Source organism: Stegodyphus dumicola, chromosome 7 (assembly GCF_044657685.1).
Source record: "Stegodyphus dumicola isolate Sdum_Otavi_A_Nest chromosome 7, ASM4465768v1".
Classification (NCBI taxonomy): Eukaryota; Metazoa; Arthropoda; class Arachnida; order Araneae; family Eresidae; genus Stegodyphus; species Stegodyphus dumicola.
The window spans coordinates 116,787,990-116,813,385 of NC_140774.1; the positions used below are offsets into that span (position 1 = coordinate 116,787,990).

Sequence of the window (25,396 nt, forward strand, 5' to 3'; positions counted from 1 at the left end):
TTATTAAAGTGTAGCCCTAACTTTTCCTTCAGAACATATGATCCCCTTACCCTTCCACTATCCCTGTTCAAACCTCATTATAGTCGTGATCTTTGAGCCCACTTTTCTCAACACAGTGTTTTGAAGTAAAGGCAAAATATGAAGAGTTTAAAAATTTTGAAGTTTTAAATCAGAAGAATATCGTGTTTGGTCAAATATACGTGAAAGTTGAGGTTATTCTTTCCCCATGTTCAGTGTCTGTAAATGGCAAAGAAACATTTTAATGACTTGTTGGAAGAAATTATTAGTTTTTTCTCATATAGGAAATGTGCAGTGCTCTCGCTGGAATTCGAACTCTGGACTTCCCGATTATGAGTCGGAAGTACCATCCATTTATACAATGAAGGCACGCGGTAAGGAGGGAGAATACGCCTTATCAGTTATGAATTTTAATTTCCTTTTCAATGTGAAATAAAGTCATATAATTGCTTGCCGAACAGCACATATATTTGTTTCTTCCAAGATGCTACAAATGTGCTGAGCAATGCATGCTTGCGTTCATATTTACAAAGTTTAATATGTGTCTTCGAAATAGAATATCCTTTACGTTTTCTTAGAACCAAAAGATGCAGGGATTCGTGTATGAAATGAATCGAATGACTATCGAATGCGAGAGTTATTTGGTTCGAAAGTGGCAGCTGATTATTGTTCCCTACCCAAATGAATCTTTGAAACTGCAATTCAGAAAAAAATTGTCAAAAACTGATTCCTTCATCTTCAAAATCTTGTTTGAGACTATGTGACGCTACGGGCATATCATTTTAGTTAATTAGCCAAGAGAGTACAACTTAGGATGATAGCAGAGGATGAAATGTAATTGGAAGCAGATGTAAACGGTAATATTGTTTTACAAACTAACTTACATGCATATCTGACATCAACTCGTCTCCAACAACGCGCCAATAGCTTTTACTACTCTGGCACTACGACAAACCACCAGATGCATATTTGCAATACTAAGGAATAAATCATTATAGGCTTTTACCCATCGTGCTGCTGTTTTTACAATAATGCAGATTCTTCCTATTCCTCACGAAGACCTTAAAACACAGTTGTACTGTACGGTCACTCAATCTCCGCAGTTCTTCTTTCGAAAAGTTCGTGGCAGACCCAATGTTAGACAGTCAACTCATACGAGACTCCATTCTTCCAGTCGCGTCGCATGCGTTTAGTGTTGGTAGAAAAAGTCTGTTTTGTATGAGACAGGTGTTGAATTAATGTGACGTATAAAAGACAAACAGGTTTTCATTTCATAGCATTTATATAATAGTGTTGCCATTATTAAAACTTCAGTTTGTGTACAATTTTAATATTTTGATAGCGGCAGTATGAATCACTTGGGACAGTCACCTAATGGTATATTTTTTCACTCTTGTCAAACAAAATCCACTAATTAAGAGTATTCGTACAAAACATAACGCCATTCTGACCATTAGAAGCGCGAAATTTGATTATACTTAAGGTAATTTCAACAAATCGGTTATAAACTTTCAGAAGAGATAAGAGTACACCTAGAAGATAAAAGCTCTCATAGCAATGAATGGTCGAAAAAGCTTTCCTGGCGAGGTAGTGACAATAGAAAATACAAGAAAGGAAGAAGATTAGCAGGGTGAGGAAATACATTTATTATGCTTTTTAGTACAACAGCAATCAAGAAATAAAAAGAATATAGACAACAATTGTCCTCAAAGAAGGTGTTCAAAATTACGGCCCCGAACCCTGCGTCTCAGATCGCCGGATCTGATATTCTCTAAAATACCGTACATTCCAGCGCTTCTCCAGCAGCTCCTACGATGCATGCAACAAGTTTCTCAGCACTCTTGTTGGGCATTTCTTACACTAGTGTCTTGACGTAACCCTCAAAGGGAGTAGCCAATACAAGTGAGTTTTCGGCGATCTTGCTGGCCAGTGCACTGGACCACCTCTGCCGATCCCATGATGAGGATACGTTTTGAACGTAATTCCCAACACCATGTTTGATGAAGACCGTCTGTTTTTGTTCTTGAACAAAAACTGAATTAGGAATGGGTAGCGCATTCTGTACATATCGAAATAGCATCGTAATTAAATGTTGGAGCATCCAGCTAAATAGAACAAATTCTGAATTTCAAGCTGAACTTATTGCTATCAGAGAAGTAATTTAATTATCAAAACAATTTTCAAAAAAGGGTACTCATCTCACATAATGACTCAAGCATCCAAGCTATTACTGGTCAAAATCATTCATCATTAGTTCAAGAAATTCAACAACTTCTTACGCAATTCCCGCAAACGTTTAAACCTAAGCTGCACTGAACTAAGCCCTGCGTAGGCACTATTGATAATGAAACCGCTGACCAAAAAGCCAAGGAGGCAAATAGCCCAATAATATAAAACACTAGTCTGACCTAATCAAACATCCCACTTAAAATCAAGCCTAGAATCAGACCTTTTGTTATTATGGACATCTTACTGGAATCAGGTAGAAACTGGAAAAAAAAAGATACAAATTTCTACCTACTCCTTCAAGAAAACTTATTTCAACAAATCATAGTCTCAACATTTTCTGCCCCATTTTTTCTTACCTAAATACATTCGGATTATATCATACTAACAGCTGCATTTGTGCTGCCATAGGTCCAATAGATCACTACATGTTCGATTGCGAAATTACCAAAACACTTCACTTCCAGCCATATACTGCAGAAAACGCTAGGATTTGTTTTCAGCAATTGTTAAAGAGCAATATCCTAAGACAAAACTTTAGACTTTAAGAAACTATTTGACTTCATATGGTGACAATCTAAAAACAGTTAACTTCTATCAATAAACTGATAGACAATATCACAATAACTTTACGTACTCCTTCATGATATTACGTAGATATTTGGATATTGATTTATATATTAGATATTTGGATATTTTTGAATTGAGATATTTGACTTTTGATATCCAAAACTTTAATACATAACTTCATGTTATACACCTCCAATTGTCTAAGACTGGGTTTCTTAATTTGTGGGTCACAACCCCCAAGGGTATCGAGGGATCTGCAGCAGGGAGTCGCCAAAAATTTTATCAGTTTTGATATTTCTTTAACTTATTATAATAATTTTACAAGTACCAAATATTTTTACACAATGTATCTGAAAATAGATAAAGATAAGACAATACAGACAAAGAAAAAACGAAAATGTTTCCACGCATTCTTTTTATAATATAAATGTTCATTTTACTTATTTTGCATGTGTCGCTGTCATTTCGTCCGTTACTTATTTAAAATTTTCACATTGTTCTATTTCTTAAAATTAAAAATTAAAGTTAATGACCTAAAACTGCAATAGTATATTACAGTACAAGTGAAAAAATTTACATTTTCACTCACGCGTATGTCGGATTTGCGCAATGCTTATGAAGTCTCACAAAAGTTTTGTAAATATGGTCCTGGGGGTTACGAAAATATCTCAGTGATTAAAAGGGATCGCGACTGAAAATCATTTAGGAAACCCTGGTCTAAGGATACATTTTTCTGGACAAGGCATTTCTATTTCGGCCAAATATTGTAAAAACTGCATGTAAAAAATATAATTTTATGCAAAAAAAATTGCATAATTTCCTTATGTAGTGCTCACCAATGCATTGAATTATATCACTTGAATTTTTCAATAAATGCCGCATGGTCCGCGTAATAAGCGCTAATGTTGAAACTTTGTAATGACGGTACAGCAGCTTTTTACCGCAATGATCACTCGTCTCCTATCTTATTCTTGTTCTTATTTCTTTGTTTTCCGCTGCACTAAGCATAATAAATATAACCATGTTCACGTCGTTCATTTCTTGAGCTTTGTGTCGTCACTACCGGACCAGGAAAGCGTTTCGGACCATGCATTGCTAGACGTTTTTTCATCGTCCTCTATCTCTCCTGAAAGTTTGTCACCGATTTGCTGAAACATACTGTATAGCATTATTAATACTTATAATGTATTTAAAAATTAATTGCGTGTAAGGGTCTTGTAATATTGGTTCGAAGCACAGAAGTTGGATATTGTGGTTTTCATAACATTTATATCTTTTTAAACGTAGAAGTGAATAATCAGCGTAAAAGAATCTGATACTTAAAAACCGATTAGATATTTAAAAATAATAATTTTGTGTAAGTAATATTAAAAGCATATTCATGTAAACAGAAACAACATTCAATAATTTATTGTAATTTATTCCATTGCATTAATAATTAGGCATAAATTATTGTCTAGTTTCTAAACATGTACTTTTCTCTGTCAAAACGTATGGTTCTAATATTTAAAATAAACAACACGCAAGTTCTTAAAAATTAACAGTGTTAAAATAAGTAAGATCCGTTAAAGCGCAGTTAACAAGAATCTTTGAAAATTATGGACTTACATTATTCTTTCGTAATTATGAAAACATAAATGAATTATTTTGTTAAATATGAAAAAGTGATTATTTATTCGGTTTTATATATCTTTCGATGTCCCTAGTGAAGACAAAAGATTCAGGACATAGGAAGCAGGATTAAATACATTCCTATTGTTTTAACCGTCGAAGTAAATGTATTTATTAATGGAAAATATGTATATGATCCTATTTTAATCTAGAATACTATAATCCCTTGAACATTTTCACCGTACGAACGAAGGAGACGAACTAAAGACTCCAATTCAGAATGACTGAACAAATCAGCGGTGGATAAAGCTACCATGGGCTGAAATGTAAATAAGAGACTTAAGATGAAATCACATATTTGAGAAGTCTCTCAAGTGTGAGAACGCCTGCCATGTTCGGGTAGCTTAACGAAGAATGTGCACAAAATATGCTTCAAATTATAATTCCAAGGCAAAAACTGGTTGAAATAGCAATGAAAAAATGGAAATACAGACTGAACACACAGAATTAAAATAAAAAATTAAGGTAATACAAATTAACAATAAACTAGCCCTCAGGGGGAAACTATGTGCAATATACACTGCTGGGCATTAAAATTGCAACACCAGGAAGGAATGGTCTGACCAACGTCAAAGTTAAATAGTTGAATAAGAAAAGAAGTTGAGATATGCAAATAATTACTATTTCAGCGCATTTAGACGACGCAGAAGGGAGAAACGATATCTGAAGCAGTGCATAAAAGAAACGTTGTGCAGTGGATTTCTTATTTTAAAAGTGCTTTGTGAGGTTGGAGTTTGTTCAGAATATCGTCTTATGTCTTGTATAAAAAGCGGAAATACTTACCAGCAAGTTTTGGATTTCGATAGAGGCACGATCGTGGCTCATCGAAAGTGTAGATTATCGTTTCATGATATCGTTCGTCGCATTGGCCGACATTCAAGCACTGTCATGCGAATATAGAATCAGTGGATTGATGAGGGTCATACTGAACGGCATGCAGGATCTCAACGCCCTCTGATGACTAACACCAGAGAGGACAAACATATTGTGAGGTCAGCCCTGAAAAACCGTACGACCACATCACGGACCATTAGTCAGGAAATGGGCATGTTTGCAGCACGCCCAGTATCAGCTCGTAAGGTGCGTCGACGTTTGCAGCAGCGTGGACTATCAGCAGGGTGACCATTATTTTGGATCCCCTTGACAATGCAGCACAGAGAGAGACGGCGATTGTGGTCCGCCAGACGCCAAAGCTGGGTACAGGACTGGCACAATGTTGCCTTTTCAAACAAGTCTCGGTTCTAGGTGCAGTATTCTGATGGTCGTATACGTGTCTGGAGTGTCCAAGGAGACCGCATGCCTTCTGCTTGAATTTGATATCGGCATAGGGACCCTGCACCTGGTGTGATGGTTTGGCCAGCCATTGGGCACACGACACGCACATCTCTAGTTCGGATTAACGGTGATTTGAACCCAGATGGTTACATTTCTGACATCTTACGTCCAATTGTTGTGCCTCATATTCCAGGCTTCCAAACGTCATGCTCCAACAAGATAATCCGAGATCACATGTTGCACGTCGTGTTCTGGCATTCCTCGATACACAGGGTATTCGATTGCTGCCCAGGCTGCACGGTCTCCCGATCTGTCACCAATTGAAAACATCTGGTCATGGGTTACTGAGAGAGTGGCCCTCCACCCCTCTCTAGCTAATACGGTTCATGAAGTGTGGCATAGACTTGAAACAGCATGGAATGAGTTGCCCATTTCTGTCATCCAAGCCCAGTGTGACTCCATTCCTAATGGGGTAAAGCGCGTTTTAGCTGCAAGGGGCGGCAGTTGTTTCTACTAATTTCGCACCCCTGTAATCCTCCAAAATGTTTACAAATTTAATAATTTTGTCTTCATGCCATGCTGTTTAAGTGCAATAAATATCTTTTTTTTTATTAGCGTTCCTTTATGGTGTTGCAATTTTAATGCCCAACAGTTTTGCTTCTGAAGCTAGCGCTAAAATGTTAGGGGGAAAACACGAAAGGAAATACGGTACTTACTTATGATCTAAAATTTTGCGGCAGTTAGTCTTTGCCACAATCACCCACTATTAAACCGTTTTTGTGTCTAGAAGAGCAGCCTAACAATGAGTCTTTTAAAATTTATCGCAAATAATCTGCTTCTTAATTGATTCATTCTGTTGCCTTTTCAGAGTAAGAATGGGGCGGGCTATCTAAAACTCCCCCGCTTTTGCCGATTTAATAGTTTTATATAACGTCGGTATACATGAAAATTATTTAAATTGCTTAAATTATTGGAATCATTATTGTTGATTCAATAGTTCTATATAACGTCGGTATTTGCAAAAACAATAATTTGAGCATGTGTAACAATAATTTTTCAAACGACAATTTTTATTAAATATTCATGTGTATTGATTACTAAGTGACATGAGAATTAAATACTGTTACTTTTAAAATAATTAAGCTGACTGTTGCAGAAAATCTAATTCCTATTCTTAAATAGCTCCATATGATATCATCAGAAAGAATTCAGCGTATATGTATGTGTTTAGAGTCCATTTTAGGTTTCTTAACTCATCCCACTCTCATGGTGCTATTTAATTTTCTAAGGAATATTTAAAAAAACACTGAATATTTAAAGCCACCAGTGTCTGGAAATATATTCATCTACCATCATGGGTAGCTTCCCTAAATTAAATGCACTTACAAAATTGTGTCTATATCTTAATTAATAATTGTGCAGTCTTCCTTTCCTTTTCAGAAATCAGTGAGAAAAATTTAGAGTGAGAATGAATCAATGAGAAAAAAAACTAGCAAACCTCTCCAACAGCTACTTTAAAGTGCCTTTCCATTTAACGATACCTCCTCCTGTAAAATAATAAAAATATATAAATTTTTGGCTTTATACAGTCAGAAACAAACAGAAAATTGTTTTTGATCAGTCATTATCAATGAGAATTAATTTAGAAATATATAATTTCCACGCAATATTAAAAAACAATATTTTGCACAAAATAAGAGAATCAGTTTAAAGAATTTTAAGTTGACGTATGAAAGTTTTTCTAATACTCTTTTAAGAAGCCATCCTTTGATATTCTTCTAAAGGAAATTATTTTCATTTAAAAGATTTTAGAAAGTATCTTTTGAAATAAAATTTTCTATAGCGTTAGGAATTTTACCAGGAACTAATTTGCGTATAATGTCTCTTCGTTCCAGTCATGATATTGCATAGTAACTCATTTAGTTTTATTGAATAAGAGGTGTTGCAGCAGCAATAGTAAAGCTATGCTTGGAAGTTCTGAATATAATGTAATTAAAATATTTAAGATATAAAAATATAGTCTGTTAGGTTATACTTGGTATAGCACTGCTACTTTAGTCCTGTAACGCTAACAGACGGGATGAGAGTTATTATATCTGAGATAAAACGACAGAGTTTTATTAAGGTTATAAAACATTTTTCTTATTTAACCAGAAATTTGAACGTAAAGGCATGAATTTGTGTTACAACAACCACAGTTTCTAGAAATGCAAATTAAAATGAGAACAGTCAATTCACATTGAACGTTGATCCGCAATCGAAGATTACGTAATTAAATACTAAGAAGGTGGGGGAATAATTTACTGGAGCCTCAAATTAAAGTATCGGCGGCGACAGACTCAAAGCTGAGTTAATTACAATTGCTAGAACTTTTAGTAACTAACTTCAGTAATTAGTGCTCAATACCATAAACACTCTCTCTCAATATCCAAAAACCTCAGCTTAAATGCTTAAGCAACTAATTTTATTTCTGGTTAGGATTACGGAAAGATACATGCACATAGAACATTGATGGCATTACGCAGAACATCAATGGCAGCGAGAGAAATGTAAGCAAAAACAGAAGTAAATCATAAAACTGCAGTACTAATTGCACTATATCAGAGATATTTAAAAATTCTACAGCCATTTTCGGATGTTAGTATTAGCTGAAGTCAAGCGTCTTCTTGATTTTCCTAACTTTTATTTCGTAAATTCTAGAACAGTATTTATGTAGACGTTGACAAACAATCTGTTTATCTTGTAAATGAGCTACCTAAATTTATAACATAGTTGACTACAGTGTAGTACTATAAATGTATTGCATGTGTATTTATAATCAGTAATCTATTATTATGTGCCCAAAAAGACTTCCACTCAACACTATATAATTTATGATTATAATTAAAAAATAAACGCAAAAATGATGTTTACTGCACAAAGCTGTTTAAAATTACATCGGTTGTAATTATTATGGAAAATGAACTTACTGTTGGGCAGACATTTTGGATCAGATTATGAAAACAAAGCGGACGCCAGAAAATTATCAAGTGACGCTTTAAATGTGTATTTGAAAGTCGATGACTGGTCACCAGGCTTGAAGCTGATTAAACACAGTCAGATGTCTCCAGAAAGCTAAACATTCTTCAAAATGTGATTTCAAGAAACTGAGTCCGTTGCCGTAAGCAAGGAAATTTAATCTGAATTATCAAGACTGTCCGAGGGTGAAGGTAGCATCTAAAGACTATTATTTGCCGTCGTTGGCACAAAAGATCACTTCCAAACTGAGACCTGTCTCAACTATTGGCACTTGAGTGAGCAGATCTACTGCTTATTGAAGGCTTCATGAGCATGGTCTTTAAGTGTGAATACCATGGCAGTCTGCATTCCGTGTCTTCTAGAATACAGTGATTAAGGGGCTATTTTGTTCGCGAAGTTCCATTTCGAGCTTTCTTAGTTTAGGCTCTACGGAGATGGCAATAAAAATACTGTCACTTCAGTCCTTTTTTTTCCCTCAGCTTTTCTGCAGGTGTTCTGGAGGAGAACATCAAAAACAACACAATTTCAGGCTTTCTATATTTAGGCTTTCATTATGTTTGGTAGGAAGATACTGGAAAAGGAGGACATTAGCGAATTAAAGTCCCATTTTTAAGAATCTGTAAAATAAGGAATCTGCTTTACTAAAAATTATGATAATAATACTATTGACAATTTTCACGATTCTTTGGAACACTGTATTTTTAATACCGATTTAATATTACCAAATCTTCAAAAGTTTTCATTTTTCGCTTTAACTGAATCAATTTTCGGTTTCAGTTTTCAATTTTCAAGACGTAAAATTCTCAAAATATTTTAGCAGAGATTATTCATTACAAATCAACATGATCCTATTTCAAGGTAATAATAATAGTGAACTGTAATCAAATTCTAAAAATATCTTGTTTAATGTATTAGGTGTATTCAGTAATGTCATTAATGGTTCCTTAAGCAGTGCCTGAACTAAGCTTTAAAGCTAACGCGCCATTTTGAGATTGCGTAATACATATTTCACAGTCAGGTTACCTTCAACTGCGTTTTTGGATTTGACGTTGACCCTGAAAGAAAAGACTGAAGAATTGTTCTTACCTATCCTATCAAAAAAGACTGAAATTGCACAATTTTTAAAAAAGCATCACCTGGGAAAGCCTGAAATGGGATGTAACCTTATTTTTGCCGTTACTGCAGCAAGGATTTCAGGAGGTACAGATGTATCTTGATTTAGTTTAAACAGTAACACTGGACATGAGTTTCACTTAGAAAGACCACAAATCATGCAACCTTTCGTTTCATATGCATGAAACATTTCACGTTCTAAACTTCTTAGTTGGGAAGAATGATGAAACCAACCCTACCAAGCTTCATATCTGTGATAGAGGTTCTGTAACAGCCCAGAGATATGTACACAAATTTGTAAGGGCTGAGTACGTGTCCTATGGGTCCAGACGCTTTGTTCCCGCTTGACGTCATTGAGCTGCTTTAGTGACTGAATACCTTTACATTGAGAATATAGTATTTCGATTAGACTGGCTACCATGCTAGTCTAACTGCAGTGTTGTTGAGCATGTATGAAATCATTCTCAAAAGTCTATAATCAGAGAGCTGCAACTAGTGAGCTTCTTTTTCGTAGTCTCCAGGAGCCAAGATATGCTGTTTTACAAAAATAACGTTTGATTTCATATCTGCAAATGTTATGTATGTCTAATTATAACAGATAGCTCTTCTTTGCGGGCAATATCGAGAGGAGTGTAAAATCGACTTGGATCCTAAAAGGTGTGGATAGTTCTATGTCTGATTTAATTATATTTAGCACTTCTGTATTAATTAAAAAAATTCTCCATTTAGTACTCTGTTTTTAGATCCATGCAATGGATGATTATTATTGTGTGAGAATGAAATTACAGTTGAATCATCGATTTGAAAAGGGGAACAAAACTACTTTTGGGGGAGGAAAAGAAGATAAATCTCTTAAACTTCGCCCTGAAATTCCCCTAATTTTCCTTAATGAGCATTGCTGCCCACAACGAGGGGAAATATTTGGAGGATATTTTCAAACAAATACTTTTCCGCAGATTTATTGTCCATGAAATTGTTAAGTAAAATAAAAAAGTCATTAACAGCGCACTGTTTTTGTATTACTAAATTTATCATCGTTAGCCTCTACCTCAGTCATTATTTCCATAATTCATGTTAGTTAATCTGTTACACATCTCTTTGAAATAATGCGGTGCTACCGACAGGTAAACAAAGTGGTCTAATTTTTAAACATTTCTATCATGTGTGCAAACTATCATCGATTTCCATTGACATAACTGAAAAGAACATTATATCCTTCAGAGACAAATAAGTAGGAATTTCAAATTGTAAACTTGCAATTAGTAGACAAAACGATAAGGCAAAAAACAACTGTAGTGCTTAAAGGAGGTCCCTTTGCGATTGTACTTATCGTAATAGGAATTTCGTTTCACGTGATACCTCATAATTATTCCACATCGAACACGAAAAACAATAACAAATGAAATGACCAGCAAATTATATATTTTGGCGTTTGGAAAATGTCAACGATAGAAAACGCAAAGCTCTCGTTAGTGTTATATCGTAGAATCGTTACCGTTACTCGTATAATTTTAGATCTACAAAGAATACGTTCTTCAAATAACGTCATTTTGAATTTAATTTAGATCTAACTCGGGATTTTCTATTTTTTAACTCAAAAAATTAAATGAATGTTTTGGACATAATGTATGTAAAGAAAATACTAAAAAAATATCAGAACTACGCCGAGACTACCCGTCAACGGTTGTTCTGCACAGGTTCTTAATATACGTATATAAATCTTAATAATAATAATTAGACACAGTGAGTCTCCTATTAGAATATCTGTTTACAATTTCAATATTTATAGAAAAAGAAATAAATCTTATCTACTTGAATTCTGTACATGCTTCTTGACGAATAAACATTTTTATTAATACTCAACATCAGCATTTTCATAGTTTTCTTTGAAGTAAAGCAGGAACTAGGATATTATTCAATAAACAGAACACACATACAATATATAACTCAATTCAATTCATATCAACATTAAATCCATAGAACACTTCTATCACTAAGCAAACACAGATCAGAACGTGCATGGCAACGCCGAAAACTGATGCCATCCACAAAAAAAAAAGGATACATAAAACTCGCGTCATTAAAATATTAATACATTAAAAGTCTCGTGTTCATTCAATAAAGTTATTCATAAAACTGTCTCGTGGATATCTTCCGAAGTTTATTGACGGCATTGCGTAACATCCTCGCACCTTGATTTGCCACCTTCGAGGTAAATTAACAAAGTTCGAAAGTTCAATAGCCCAGTCTCTTAGGTATCTTGATTACTCTGCCGCTTCTTTAGGTCGGAGGAGCTGCTGAAACATCCTTCTGAATTGGAATGTCATTCTGTGATGTTGCTGGTGGGTCATTAGTAGTATGTTGATCTGGTATAATGGGATCCTCAGAAGAATTAACTTCTAGAGGGTAAATGTTTTGGACTGGACGAACAAGATGACCAAGTGGAGTTTTGACTTTGATGACTCTCACATGGCCGTCTCACCCTGGATACAGTTCTTCAATCACTTAAAGTGGCCAATTAAATCTCTTTTGGTTTTCAGAACCAACAAGGACCACTTCTCAAACTTTGAAAATTTTGTCAGATGTGCCAGCTTTTTACACCAACTGACCTATTTCCGGAATCGTCCTCTGAAATTGTTCACGCAGTTCTTTGGCAATAACGTTCTCCCTTTACTAGTTTGTTCCTATCCAAATGATCAAGATCAGCCGTTCCAATCTCTTTTACATCTTGGAGAAAGTTGGATGGTGTTAGAGGCCTCAACTAATCTGCATCGTTGGAGATGTATGTTAACGATCAAATTCGGTCCCTTTACCAAACAGTCATTAAGAGAAGGTGCTCGTTTAGATTTACATGATGCGTCAAATACCGGCCGTACCTTGGTGGTAAGACTATCCGGTTTAATAACAGGATGATGCGTCAGATAATGTCCTTTAGATTTAAGATCGCACACCAGAACTTCCTCTATCACGCCTTCAGCAAGCCATTCTCTAAAAACCTTATCCTACTCTTCAAATATATTCAAAGATTTAAGTTTTTGTGTTGTGCTGAGAAGCCTTTTTTCCGCAATATCGCGGTTGGATGGTAAATCTATGTTATGTTCTAACCAGGGTAGACCAACACAGTACCTCCTCTCTTCATTTTTACATAAGGAGCCTAAAAACTGTAAATATCTTCTTCCACGTTCTTTGTAGAATTACTGCTGGAATCTGAAATTCCTATTGTCTCTAAGTTCGAAAGATCGGATACGTTTAGGTCACGAAACGTCAGACTTAACATTCAGAGTATATATACCACTACTTTGTGGTTCGGAATGATCCTTAAGTCGACCACAAACAGTCCATCCTAATGTAGTGTCAATTGCAGTCAAACCTCCATCGAGCTGTTTTACTTTTCGTGTAAGAATTGTACCGTAAATGTCACTACCTATTAGCATCTCTATCTTCGGACAACCTGTTCCTATGTCTGAAAGCCAGATCTTTTTACACTTCTTTTAAAATAGGGCCCTTAGGTACGCGTGCTATATTTCCACATATAGCTTCCTGATCCAAAAACACAAATTACATTTCTTTTCTCATATAAGGATTGAGAGAGCGTAGCTTGATTCGATACTTTTTATGTACGTTCGGTTCAATTTTAACCCTTCCAAAAAGCGTGTGAGCTACAGTTTCCTCGGCAATGGCAATTAGACCTAATTCCTGTACCATAGACTTCAAAATGTATGATTTTTGCAATCCGCACTCGAGAAGCGCTCGTACTTCTCTCGTGCCTGATTTTCCTAACACATTGACTTTAATTGTCATGAGAGCTACCTCCGTGGAACACATCTGTCCCGCTGTAGTTGCCTGAATGGTGTCTGGCTCTGTTGCCTTTTCCTGCGTTTTCTGTATCTGCAGATTCGGGCAGAGAGAAATTGTGTGAGCCTTACCACACTTACCACAACATACAAACTGTTTACACGACTTAGCAACATGTCCAGGAGAAAGGCACTTTGGGCAACACCTCTTAAGCCTAATTTTATTTTTTTTCTCATCTAATGACAGAGAGCGTGCTTCGAATCAGTCCTTACTATCATGTAGTTTATCGCAAAAATAGTTATTATCTTTCGTCGCAAGGAAACCTGCCGCCGTAGGGACATTCGTTAACTGTTTCGCTTTATTGCAATACTTGTCTTTTTGCCCAAAAATTTCAAATCCACTCCGCACTAACTTAAGTCTTTCCTCCCCTTCCATTTCGCATCTTAAAAATTTCATCAAATTATTAGTTAGGAGAGAAATATTCTGACTTCTCCAAAAAGCGGGCTTCTTTGCCAGGCTCTGAGGACTTCCTCCGAGAGGCATGATTCTACCATGGGATATAACCAACAAGCATTGCTTTCCGTTTTTATATCTAAGGATTCGAGAGCTCTTAGTTGTGCTTCAATCTTATCAAATAATTGCGGCAATGGTAATTTTTCACTACTGCTTGTCTTAACATTCGTTACAATCAACTTTACGAGCTCTCTCACGTGTACCTCAATTAATAAATCATGATTCCTAAAACGTTCCTTAAGAGCACTAATAGCTTTTGAATAATTTTTCGCAGACATTGGGTAACTATCAATAAAATCTCTAGCGCGCGTACCTTGTTTCATGCTTTGCACAAGATACTGAAATTTGTCACTTTCGTGCAAATCAGGGTCCTCGTGTATTTTTTCGAACTGTCGAAGCCAGTTGAATAATTCTCCATTGAACTTCTTAAGCTCTATTTTCGGGAGCTTTAATGATCTAGTATTACCAGGTGAATTACTAGAAATACTACCTTGCGACCTAGTTTCTAAATTTATCTGTTCTAAGACACTTAACTTCTCACTAACTAAGCGAGAAATGGTAATAAATTCATTCTTATAAATATCCCAGCTTTCCATTTCATCGTTAACTTTTTCAGGCATTACATCAGTCGAAATTATAGAATTCAAAATCTGCTCGTTAAATTCCTCAATATCTTTCTGTAACATATGCAACTTTGTAAATTTATCTTTAATTATACCTGGTGAAAATCATCCTTACCAATTTCGCTTTTCGAAACATTAACAGTCTTGGTAAAGGAAGAAAGCAATCCTCCGCGTTTTGCAGTTAAAGGATTCATAATAAAACGATCAATGAAACCAGCTTTACTTCACAAAATACCATTCAACAAAATAATTCTAACAAAAACCTCACTGCGTCCTGTCGCGGACGCCACTTGTAACGAAAATACCAAAAAATATCAGAACTACGCCGAGACTACCCGTCAGCGGTTGTTCTGCACAGGTTCTTAATATACGTATTCTTAATATACCTTAATAATAATTAGACACAGTGAGTCTCCTATTAGAATATCTGTTTACAATTTCAATATTTATAGAAAAAGAAAAAATCTTATCTACTTGAATTCTGCACATGCTTCTTGACGAATAAACACTTTTATTAATACTCGACATCAGCATTTTCATAGTTTTCTTTGAAGTAAAGCAGGAACTAGGATATTATTCAATAAGCAGAACACAAATACAATATATAACTCAAATCAATTCATATCAACATTAAATTCATAGAACACTTCTATCACTAAGCAAACACAGATCAGAACGTGAATGGCAACGCCGAAAACTGATGCCATCCACAAAAAAAGGCTACATAAAACTCGCGTCATTAAAATATTAATACATTAAAAGTGTCGTGTTCATTCAATAAAGTTATTCATAAAACTGTATCGTGGATATCTTCCGAAGTTTATTGACGGCATTACGTAACAATGTACACGTAATACGTAACTTCCGACAAGTGGCGATTTAGAGGTCCTATCATACGTCGTTTCTGATTTTAAGTCAGGGATATGTTTTATTCTTGATATCTTTAATAATAAAGGAATTACTTTAGAATAAAATGGAATTAAGGATGTAAAAATTAACATAACATTTATAAACAATTTATTTGTATTCATGCAGAAATGCATTGCATACGTATGTATTTTATAAAATTAACACACACTATTCCTCTAAATAAGTTTTTATTAACAAGAAGACGTAAATGACGTCTTTAGTTAAACAAAACAAGTGAAAATTGTTAATTATTTTTATTGTTCAGTGGAATTGGGACTAGTTTATTTAGTTATTCATTAATGAATGTATGTTTTTTCTTTTTAACTCTTATATTTCGTAATAAAATTGGTCTAGTTCTCGAATTTGTTTTTCAGCTTTTGTGAAATGATCTATGTTTTGATCCATATTTTCGAGTATCTGAATGCCTTGATTTAATTTATAAAAGGCTTCAGACAATCATTTTGCAATAATTTTTTTTGATAGTGCAGATATGTTATGGTTCCAGATTACTAATGTATTTATTACAGAAGGCAGAGGATCATAAATGGAGCAGCCGCACCATCATTACAGCTTTCGGCAATGGATGCTCCATTAATGGATACCATCTACTATCTGCTAAAACAAGCCAAAGAGGTGACTTAGAGGTCAGCGGGCATTTATTGAGAATATTTTACATAAGTTTATACATGAATAATGATATAGTGTTTTAGATTAGATAATGTGTACAGAGAAACATATAAACAATTATAACGGTAATACAATTTTGAGATGTGTAGAGATACAGTTGAAAAATTAAACAGATAAATGAAGTTAAAAATGTCAGAATGTAGACATCAAAAGAAACTTTTCAAACATATGCAAATAAAATTAAACCAATGAAATCAGGATGCAACTTATAATTTTGACATATATTGCCTAGAATTAATTATAAATAGTTAGTAAATTTTTATATAGTCATAGAGAATTAGAAAAACTCTAAATAAATATAATATTGAAACAAAGTGTCTTTAGTTCCTTAAAAGAAGTCCAGGAGTTCATAAACTTAATACGAACGAAAGTCCATGTATAAATGGGAATTTGAAGATAAGTATATACGAAGTAACATGAATAGTACATATGTCCTATAAAGGTTTGTAAATTCCAGTGGCCAAAATGCAACCAGTGGTGTCTAATGGAAGATTGTAATAATATTAGTCAATGTATTTTAAGTTATGAAACCGTAACCTTAATTAGGTAAATCATAAGAAAATGAAGGATTCTCTTAGTATCAACTAATTTAAATACATTTTTAATTAAGTTTCTCAGCTGTAACTGTTTTGTAATTAGCGATCTGGTTTCAAGAGGAACATGATTCAAAACTCTCCAATGTCTGTCTGTAACTCCTTATAGGCAGTTACAGACAGACATTGCAATAGAATTCTAGCAGCATTTCACATTTTCAATAATTATTTGAGTTAATAAAAATCATTGTATATTATCTGTAAATTTTAATTATGGTTCTACATGAATGAGCTTCAATACTAATGACCATTAAATCAGTAACTAAGAGATCTAGATTACCAGTGGTATATTATCTGCAAATTTTATTCTGGTTCTACATGAATGAGCTTCAATACTGTTGCGTACGTACGGGTTCGTTATGAAATGAATGCACAAATCCGATGAAAAATGAACAAAAATTTATTATTATCACAACAAAAATGCTTAAATCTTCTCAAATTATCATGCAGTATTACAATATCTCACAGTAGTTATCTTTTAACTACTCAAATGTACAATAGAACGTAATTCATAACAGCTAAAGAACGCTAATCCGCGAATTCGCTATAATCAACAACAGCAGTTTTCTAAACAACAACAAACTAAGCAACTACTACAAACTGAGATGTTTTCCTCCTTTTATAAGATTTTAAAATCACGCGCTAGAATTTTCCAGTACTTTCTCGAAATCAAAAAGAGATATTTATTTATTTAATGCACGCGCTCTTGTATTTTCAATTTTCCGGCTTAGCTTTCTTTTAATATTCGTCACGTGCTGCACTGCGCGAGAAATAAAACCATTTAATTTATAATTAAACTAACATTAGCTTTTTAAATACCAAATTCGTAACACTGCCCCCTTCCCAAGGACTGCACGTCCCGGGCAGTACAATCCCTGGACAGGAAGCTAAACTTACAACTGTGGCATAAACATTACATTACAATATCAAACAACATGAACAATAAATGCAATAACTAACTTAAACAAATCAAATGCTATCAAATACTAAATACAAAACAAATACTAAATACAAATCAAATACTAAATGCAAATCAAATACTAAATACAAATCGAATCAAATACACATTTAAAAACAAAAAGGACCATGGTCTGATACTATTTACAATTATTTACATTACGTACTATGCCATAGTAATGAGCTAACCTGTCGTAAGAGTTCGAAGACTCACGGATCCGAACCACGACGTCATTCGTGTTCAGCACTGTATATGGACCATCCGAAGGTGACTGCAATTTAGGACTCAGTCCTTTTCGTTGAATCGGGTTCCACAACCACACCTTGTCTCCTTTGTTGGATCTATGTCTAGTAGCTCTTGTGTCGCATCTGGTCTTCATTTTCTCCGTCGCCAAGTTGACTCGCTTTCGTGCGGAACGGTGCATCCCCTCAAACCGGGCCTGGGCGTCTTGGATGTGTTCCTCAGGCGATGAAGGCGCATCCAGGCGACTAAACAGGCGGTCACAAGGCAGACGAAGAGCTCCTGGGATGGAGAATAGCTGGTAGTCTTGCGTTTCTTTTCGACCCTGGTATGATTTCGGCAGCTTCCCGAGCTGGATCTTTCGGACAAGGCGTCGACATTTCCAGGCGAGGATCCCTTTTGAGGATGAATAGTCATGCCATCAGATGCTGAAAGCAGCTTATTGTTTTTGAAATCTAAGGAAAAATTGTATTTCCTTAAAAAGTCCAATCCGAGTATGCATGGATCTGTAATATCCGCCACATATGCCGTGTGATGGTAGGCGGCACTTCCAAACGTGATGTTTACGTTTAACTTACCAGTTATGTCGATCTTGTCACAAGACGCAGTCTGAAGGGTAACACAGGATGGCGTCCAAATAAGTTTATCTTTAAACTGTTCAGCTAAATCTTTCCTAATGATGGTAACATTAGCTCCTGTGTCAATGATCATATTGCAAGGAACTCCATCGATATTCCCATTAATGGACAGTCCGTTACTGTTGCCACTCACTGTATAAATTTTAAGCGCTTTAAAACAAGGTTTTTCATTATCTGGCAACCTCCGTTCCTCGATATGGTCACTAATTTGTTTACTGCTTCGTTGCTGGGAAATGGTCTTATTTTCCGTACCTCGGGGTGTTCTGCAGTTTCTTCGTATGTGGCCTTCAACTCCGCAGTTCCAGCACTTTAGAGCTACTTTCTTTCCACTTCTGTTCCGTCTCAAGCCACTGACTTGTCTGGTAAAATCATCTGCTTTATATTCCGTCCCCTGGGGTGTTCTGCAATTCCGTCTTAGGTGACCTTCACTACCACATCTCCAACACCTTAGAGCCACTTTCTTCTCGCTCCTACTCCGTATCAAAGCGTCCACTTGTCTGGCTAAATCATCTAAACGAGCCATCAGTTGATCCACTGGCTCATGGACTCGCACAGCTCTAACTGGGTAGCGATCTCTATTAGTTGCTTCCTGGACTGCCTCGAACTTCATGGCGTACAACAGAGCGCTTTTCAAATCTTTAACATCCGCCACTCGCAGTGATTTCTGTATTTCAGGGTCCCGGATGCCATCGATGAAATATTGCAGCGACAGGATTTCCCTCGTTTCTCTCGGGCACTCCGTAAAGGCGAGGTGGGACAGCCTTTCAACATCCGTGGCGAGCTCCTGAAGTGTTTCGGTGGGCTTCTGCTGACGGGATTTTAGTTGAAGCCTGCTGTAGTCTTTTAAACACTTCTCTCCAAAGCGCAGCTCCAATGCGCCGGATAGAGCTTCAAAGTCTAGTCTCTGGTTTTCGGGAAGAGTCTGCAGGATATTCGCTGCGTCTGCTCTCAAAGAAGCGGCAAGATGACAGGCCTTAGCTTGAGAATCCCATCCATTCGCATCCGCCACTATAGAAAATTGTGTTTTATACACTTGCCAGGAGGTCTTCCCATCATAAGTGCATAACTTCAGAGAGGGACGAGCAGGCATGGGTAAAAATTTAAAACCATCACTATTGTTCCCTGCCGTCGCTACGAATTTCTTTAAAATATCCACTTCTTTGGCTACTGCAGAAACCCTATCATCAATTTGTTGTTCGATTTGGTGTTGGACGGCACAAACTCTTCCTTCTATATGTTCTTTTACAGAAGAAACTCTTTCTTCTATTTCTACTTTCACCGAAGAAACTCTTTCTTCAATTTGATCTTTTACAGAAGAAACTTTTTCTTCAATTTGTCCAACTTTATTTTCAACTGTGTCAATTCTGCCTTCCATAGCTTCAAATTTATTTTCTATTATGCAGGTAATTTCTCTTTTCATTTCTTCTTGACCAGCTTGAACGGCTTTCATTTCGTCCTTAACGGATTCCTGGCCCAATTTCATTTCGTCCTTAACGGATTCCTGGCCCAATTTCATTTCTTCCTTAACGGATTCCTGGCCCAATTTCATTTCTTCTTTAAATGAGGCAAAGGCTGATATTAAATGCCTTAATTGCTCTTCCATCGCTCTTGTTATTGGCATTCAAATCCCACTTCTGACACCAAAAATTGTTGCGTACGTACAGGTTCGTTATGAAATGAATGCACAAATCCGATGAAAAATGAACAAAAATTTATTATTATCGCAACAAAAATGCTTAAATTTTCTCAAATTATCATGCAGTATTACAATATCTCACAGTAGTTATCTTTTAACTACTCAAATGTACAATAGAACGTAATTCATAACAGCTAAAGAACGCTAATCCGCGAATTCGCTATAATCAACAACAGCAATTTTCTAAACAACAACAAACTAAGCAACTACTACAAACTGAGATGTTTTCCTCCTTTTATAAGATTTTACAATCACGCGCTAGAATTTTCCAGTACTTTCTCGAAATCAAAAAGAGATATTTATTTATTTAATGCACGCGCTCTTGTATTTTCAATTTTCCGGCTTAGCTTTCTTTTAATATTCGTCACGCGCTGCACTGCGCGAGAAATAAAACCATTTAATTTATAATTAAACTAACATTAGCTTTTTAAATACCAAATTCGTAACAATACTAACGACTATCAAATCAGTAAATAAGAGATCTAGATTACCAGTGGTGAATTACGTCATATTAAAAATTTAGGTTCATCTTTTTAAAACATGTATCCTTTACACTGAAAAGTTATGTTTTTCATAAATGCTAAATATTCTACAAAAATTGGAATAAAGTCATAAACTGTAAATTTTAAGGAATATGGTCTATTTATGGATTAAATACGATATAGATATGCAAGTCAACAGTTGAACTCATAATTTTGCCGAAATATTGTAACTACGCCGAAATAAGAAAACTACTTCAAAAATAATATCAAAACCAAGCTCCTGAAATAGAGCAACCTGTATTTACTAAATATGCAGCTAATGAATAGGCTATTTTTTATGTACGTGATTTCACCTTATTTACTAAACATTTTTAAAAAGATATATATGTAACATGAGCTCTAATGTTTACTTTAATTTAATTATTATTTAACATAAACATTTACATTAGTAAATTACTAAGGCGGAATTTCATTGATGAAAAAAAGATAAGCATTAAATATTTCAAGTTAACCAATAGACCTCTTTATAATGAATTAAACACTATATTTTAAGAACTGATGATAGTGTTGATGAAGATTATTTACGATGATCGTTGAACATATAATTTCAGTGTTCCAATGAGTTAAATAGTTCACATAATAACAGATTTAGAGAAATGTATAAGCACATAACATTTCACTTACTTTCCTTAATTTCGATTAAGTATCATGTAAAGAAGAAAAATTAACTGTTCCTCTAAATTATGATTGATTGCATGTCTATGAAAATTTTCTTTGCTTACTTTCTTATTTCGTGGATACACCTTTATATATAAAAGTATAAAAGATGCAGTAAAAAAGTGCAAATGTCAGTACAATCTCTTTGTTCCTCATTTAGAAGAGCATCAGTAAAAAATGTTGATATTTATTTATTATGATGATGCTCGATTATTATGATGATGAATCAGCAGATGGCTGTAAAAAAAAATCGTGATTAAAAAAATCTCGAAGGACTCAGATTTTAAACGTTGCACCAGAGGGTTTGTTAAAATTTGTCATGCTGCCATTGAGGCTACAGTTTATCTATCTTCTCTTGGATTCACGCCTGCTAACAAAGCATATTTTTGTCAAATTATTATTATTAATCATCACTTTCCTCGCCCTTATGCCACATAAAACTTAATACAAAATTGCATTTAAAAAACATCATATGTTTAGAATTCTCAATACTGTGTTAAGTATTGGAATACATTTTCTATTTTTTATTTTTCAGTGCTTTCTCAATTCATGCTATGAGTGTTCAGTTTTCTTATAATAAGATGCCTTACACAATTTTTTTAATCTTTTTTATTATAAACTTCTTGTGTTTTTAACTTTGTTTATTGAATATCAAGCTTTTCCCACATGCCACATAAAGTTCAACAGCAAAATCGAAATATATTGTAAAACAGCATTATTTTAAATTCTATTGAGTTTTCGGGACTGCCGTAGAGAATTTTATATTAGCTATATTATTTCTTTATAAACAAGCCGTTTTTGCGGCCATCCGCCTAAAATAGTTATCACAAAAAAAAAAAAAAAAAAAAAAAGTAATGATTTCAGTGGATCCAGCTAGCTTGTCATTTCATTAAAAAGATTTTATATTTCTCATTAGATATCTCATGATTTTAATGAGTTTTTATTTAAACAAATCATATTAAAAAGCTAAAAAAATATTCTGCGTTTATTGCTTTTCAATCGCTAGTCTGTTACTCAGTAACATTAAATTTGAAAATTAAGTGATCTTAGGTTTTACTGAATGGCAACATACTGGCACGTGGAAGATATAAGCATTTTACTTCCCGCTGTAGGAACACATTGCTTTCAAACAGCTGAGTTTGTTTACTAAAGATGAAGACCATACACTTTCCCGAATGGCAAGAGTCTACTGCGCTAGAGATAAAAATGTTTTATTTCGAACACTACTACCACTGCTCGTTTTCAAATCATTTAGCTTGTTAATCAAAAATTCGTTAAAAGATTACAAAATATGGCATAAAAAATTCAAAATTCAATTCATTCGGCCTTTAAAATAAAGTTGCACATGTTTAAAGTTGCACATGATCGGGAGGAGGTCTGTATGTACTCAGAATTAGGCTCTAGGAGCCGCAGTTTCTCTACTCTGCTAGGATCACTCATACCTACAAACTTACAGATTCTTTTGTATTTAATTTCTTTAAAAGTAAAACATGCGGATATCAGACACAGATGTAATACGAAGCAAAAGTGACTTTCGAGACTAAAAGTGCCTTTGCTGCTAAGAAAAAGGATATCCATTTTGCGTGTAAGGTAATACAATAATTATTAGAGATAATATAAATGAACTATGAATTTATTAACTACCATCATAAATTCAATAAAAAATATTAAAATTAAGCTTTCTGATTTTAATATTCTCTAAAAGGGCTCTTTTAAAATTTAATACGTTTCATGAGCAGAGATTATCAATAGAGATGGCCTAAGTAGAATAGCGAAATATTATTCTATTCATGTATTAGATGAATATACATTTAAACTAACATTGAAACGTTACATAACTTCTGTATATTTAAAAAATGAAATATATATAATGCAATTTTATAAAAAAATTAATGTTTTTGATTGGATATATCATGATTTAATTACATGTTTAAAAAATGAATTAGGTTAAAAAATTTGTTAATATTTTTAATAAGATAAATCGTGAATTAAATGAAAGTTTTACTTAAATCAGTCACATTAAATAGTAAAGTAATAATATGTTAAAGAACTGCATCTATTGTTCTAAACTAGCACCGCAGTATTTTGGCATTAGTAACTGAAATTTGGACTCACTTTAATTAATTAAATATAAATTTAAATGCACATTACATTCTAACAAAAAAATCTGATGTGGGCACGCACCACATGACTTCCTTGAACGGAATATTAAATTATACGCATTTTTTGCTGCTTTGCATTTAAACTTATTTCCCCGAATTTCATTCTCATTCAAGTAATTCAGTTCTCACATCGCGGCAAGACAACAATACATAAAATATCTATTAAATAAAAATTGAAAAATCTAAAATAGCAGTTAAAATAGTTCTTGTCAGCAGTTAAAACAATTAAAAAAATTTTACAATTAAAATTACAGTTTCTACTCAAAAACAAGCAATTCGGCCAGCGGACAAGAAGGCACATTTTTCGGTGCACAAAACTGAAAGTTTACCTTTGGTCCGACTCGCCAAAAAGACACTGAAGGTGCAGAAACTGGCTTAATTTACTATTCTGCTAAGTTTCAAATGTAAACAAATATGGCTGCTATGGTAAGAAATTAGTTTTAGACGCAATTAAATACCTTTTACGTTGTTGATAATTCTACAACTATTGTATACAAAGTATCTAAAGGCATAAAAACCTTAATTGGAAGATAATAATAACATAATCCAGTCATTTTTAAAGCAAAAATGCATAATTTGCCATTATGTAAAAATAAAAAAAAAATCTGAGCTCACAGAGCCAAGTAACATAGCGGGTATACTTTTGGTGGGGCTGATTGCAACCAAAAAGGGAGGTGCACAACTACATGTTCTAAGAGTCCTAGATACAAAATTTTAACATTTTGAGGCTGCTCGATTTTGAGTTATGTGAGATAGTACATACATACATACGAAGAGACGTCACGAAAAAAAATATCTTCTGAATCCATTTTAAATCCTTTTTGAAACCCGTTTTGGGAAAAAGAATCCTTTATTCTGTCCTTATGTACAGATGTCACAAAAAAACCATCGCTAAAATGCATTCGATAGAGGTCAAAATGGACATTTTCGTTGAAATATAATTCCCGGAAATTTTCGCGATTACAACATTTCCTTTACACAAGGAAGTAAAAAACGCATTTGTAGTAAAACCTTTAAGATAAATACAAATAAACAATCAGAATAAACATAGTCACGTGGAAAGCACTTATATCCGGAATCTGTATTACTTTCTCAAAAGAGTTTATGACACTGTATATAATGCCTTTCGCTCCCAAAAAATGATAACCGCTAGTAGGATTTTAAATTACCCGCACTTTCATGACAAGCACAAGAATCTTTAAAAGCTGCCATCCACAACACTGATTTGTGTAATGAGTAGCTTAATCGGCGCAGCAAACTGAGTAGTAATATTCCTAAAAACTCACGTCAAAGTGGTAGTTTTCCCGGAACTATGTTGTTGCATTATCGAAATTTGTTTTACGAACAACAAATTACGTAAAAATGTGAGAAAACTGTTTCGTGAGAAGCATAGTGTGAACAACACGTGTTTAAAAATAACCAGCGGTTTCGTAATGATCATAACATATCCTGAAAGAAAGGCGGTGGACGAAAAGGCATCGTTACGCCTGTG

General features: G+C 34.5%; 1 protein-coding gene across 4 annotated transcripts in view; it reads right to left on the reverse strand.

The window, feature by feature from the left end:
* The window catches only part of LOC118186223 (glutamate receptor U1-like), a 79,933-nt gene that overhangs the window by 42,718 nt on the left and 11,819 nt on the right, over nt 1-25,396 (reverse strand). For 2 of the 4 annotated variants that reach the window (XM_035356301.2, XM_035356298.2), the window contains exon 2: nt 7,259-7,307. In XM_035356301.2, coding sequence (XP_035212192.1) covers nt 7,259-7,291 — 33 coding nt within the window. In that variant the 5' untranslated portion in view covers nt 7,292-7,307. Of the gene's footprint in view, nt 1-7,258; nt 7,308-11,703; nt 11,809-15,296; nt 15,394-25,396 lie in introns of those variants that run through there. The other 2 variants (XM_035356300.2, XM_035356299.2) reach the window with 2 other exon arrangements.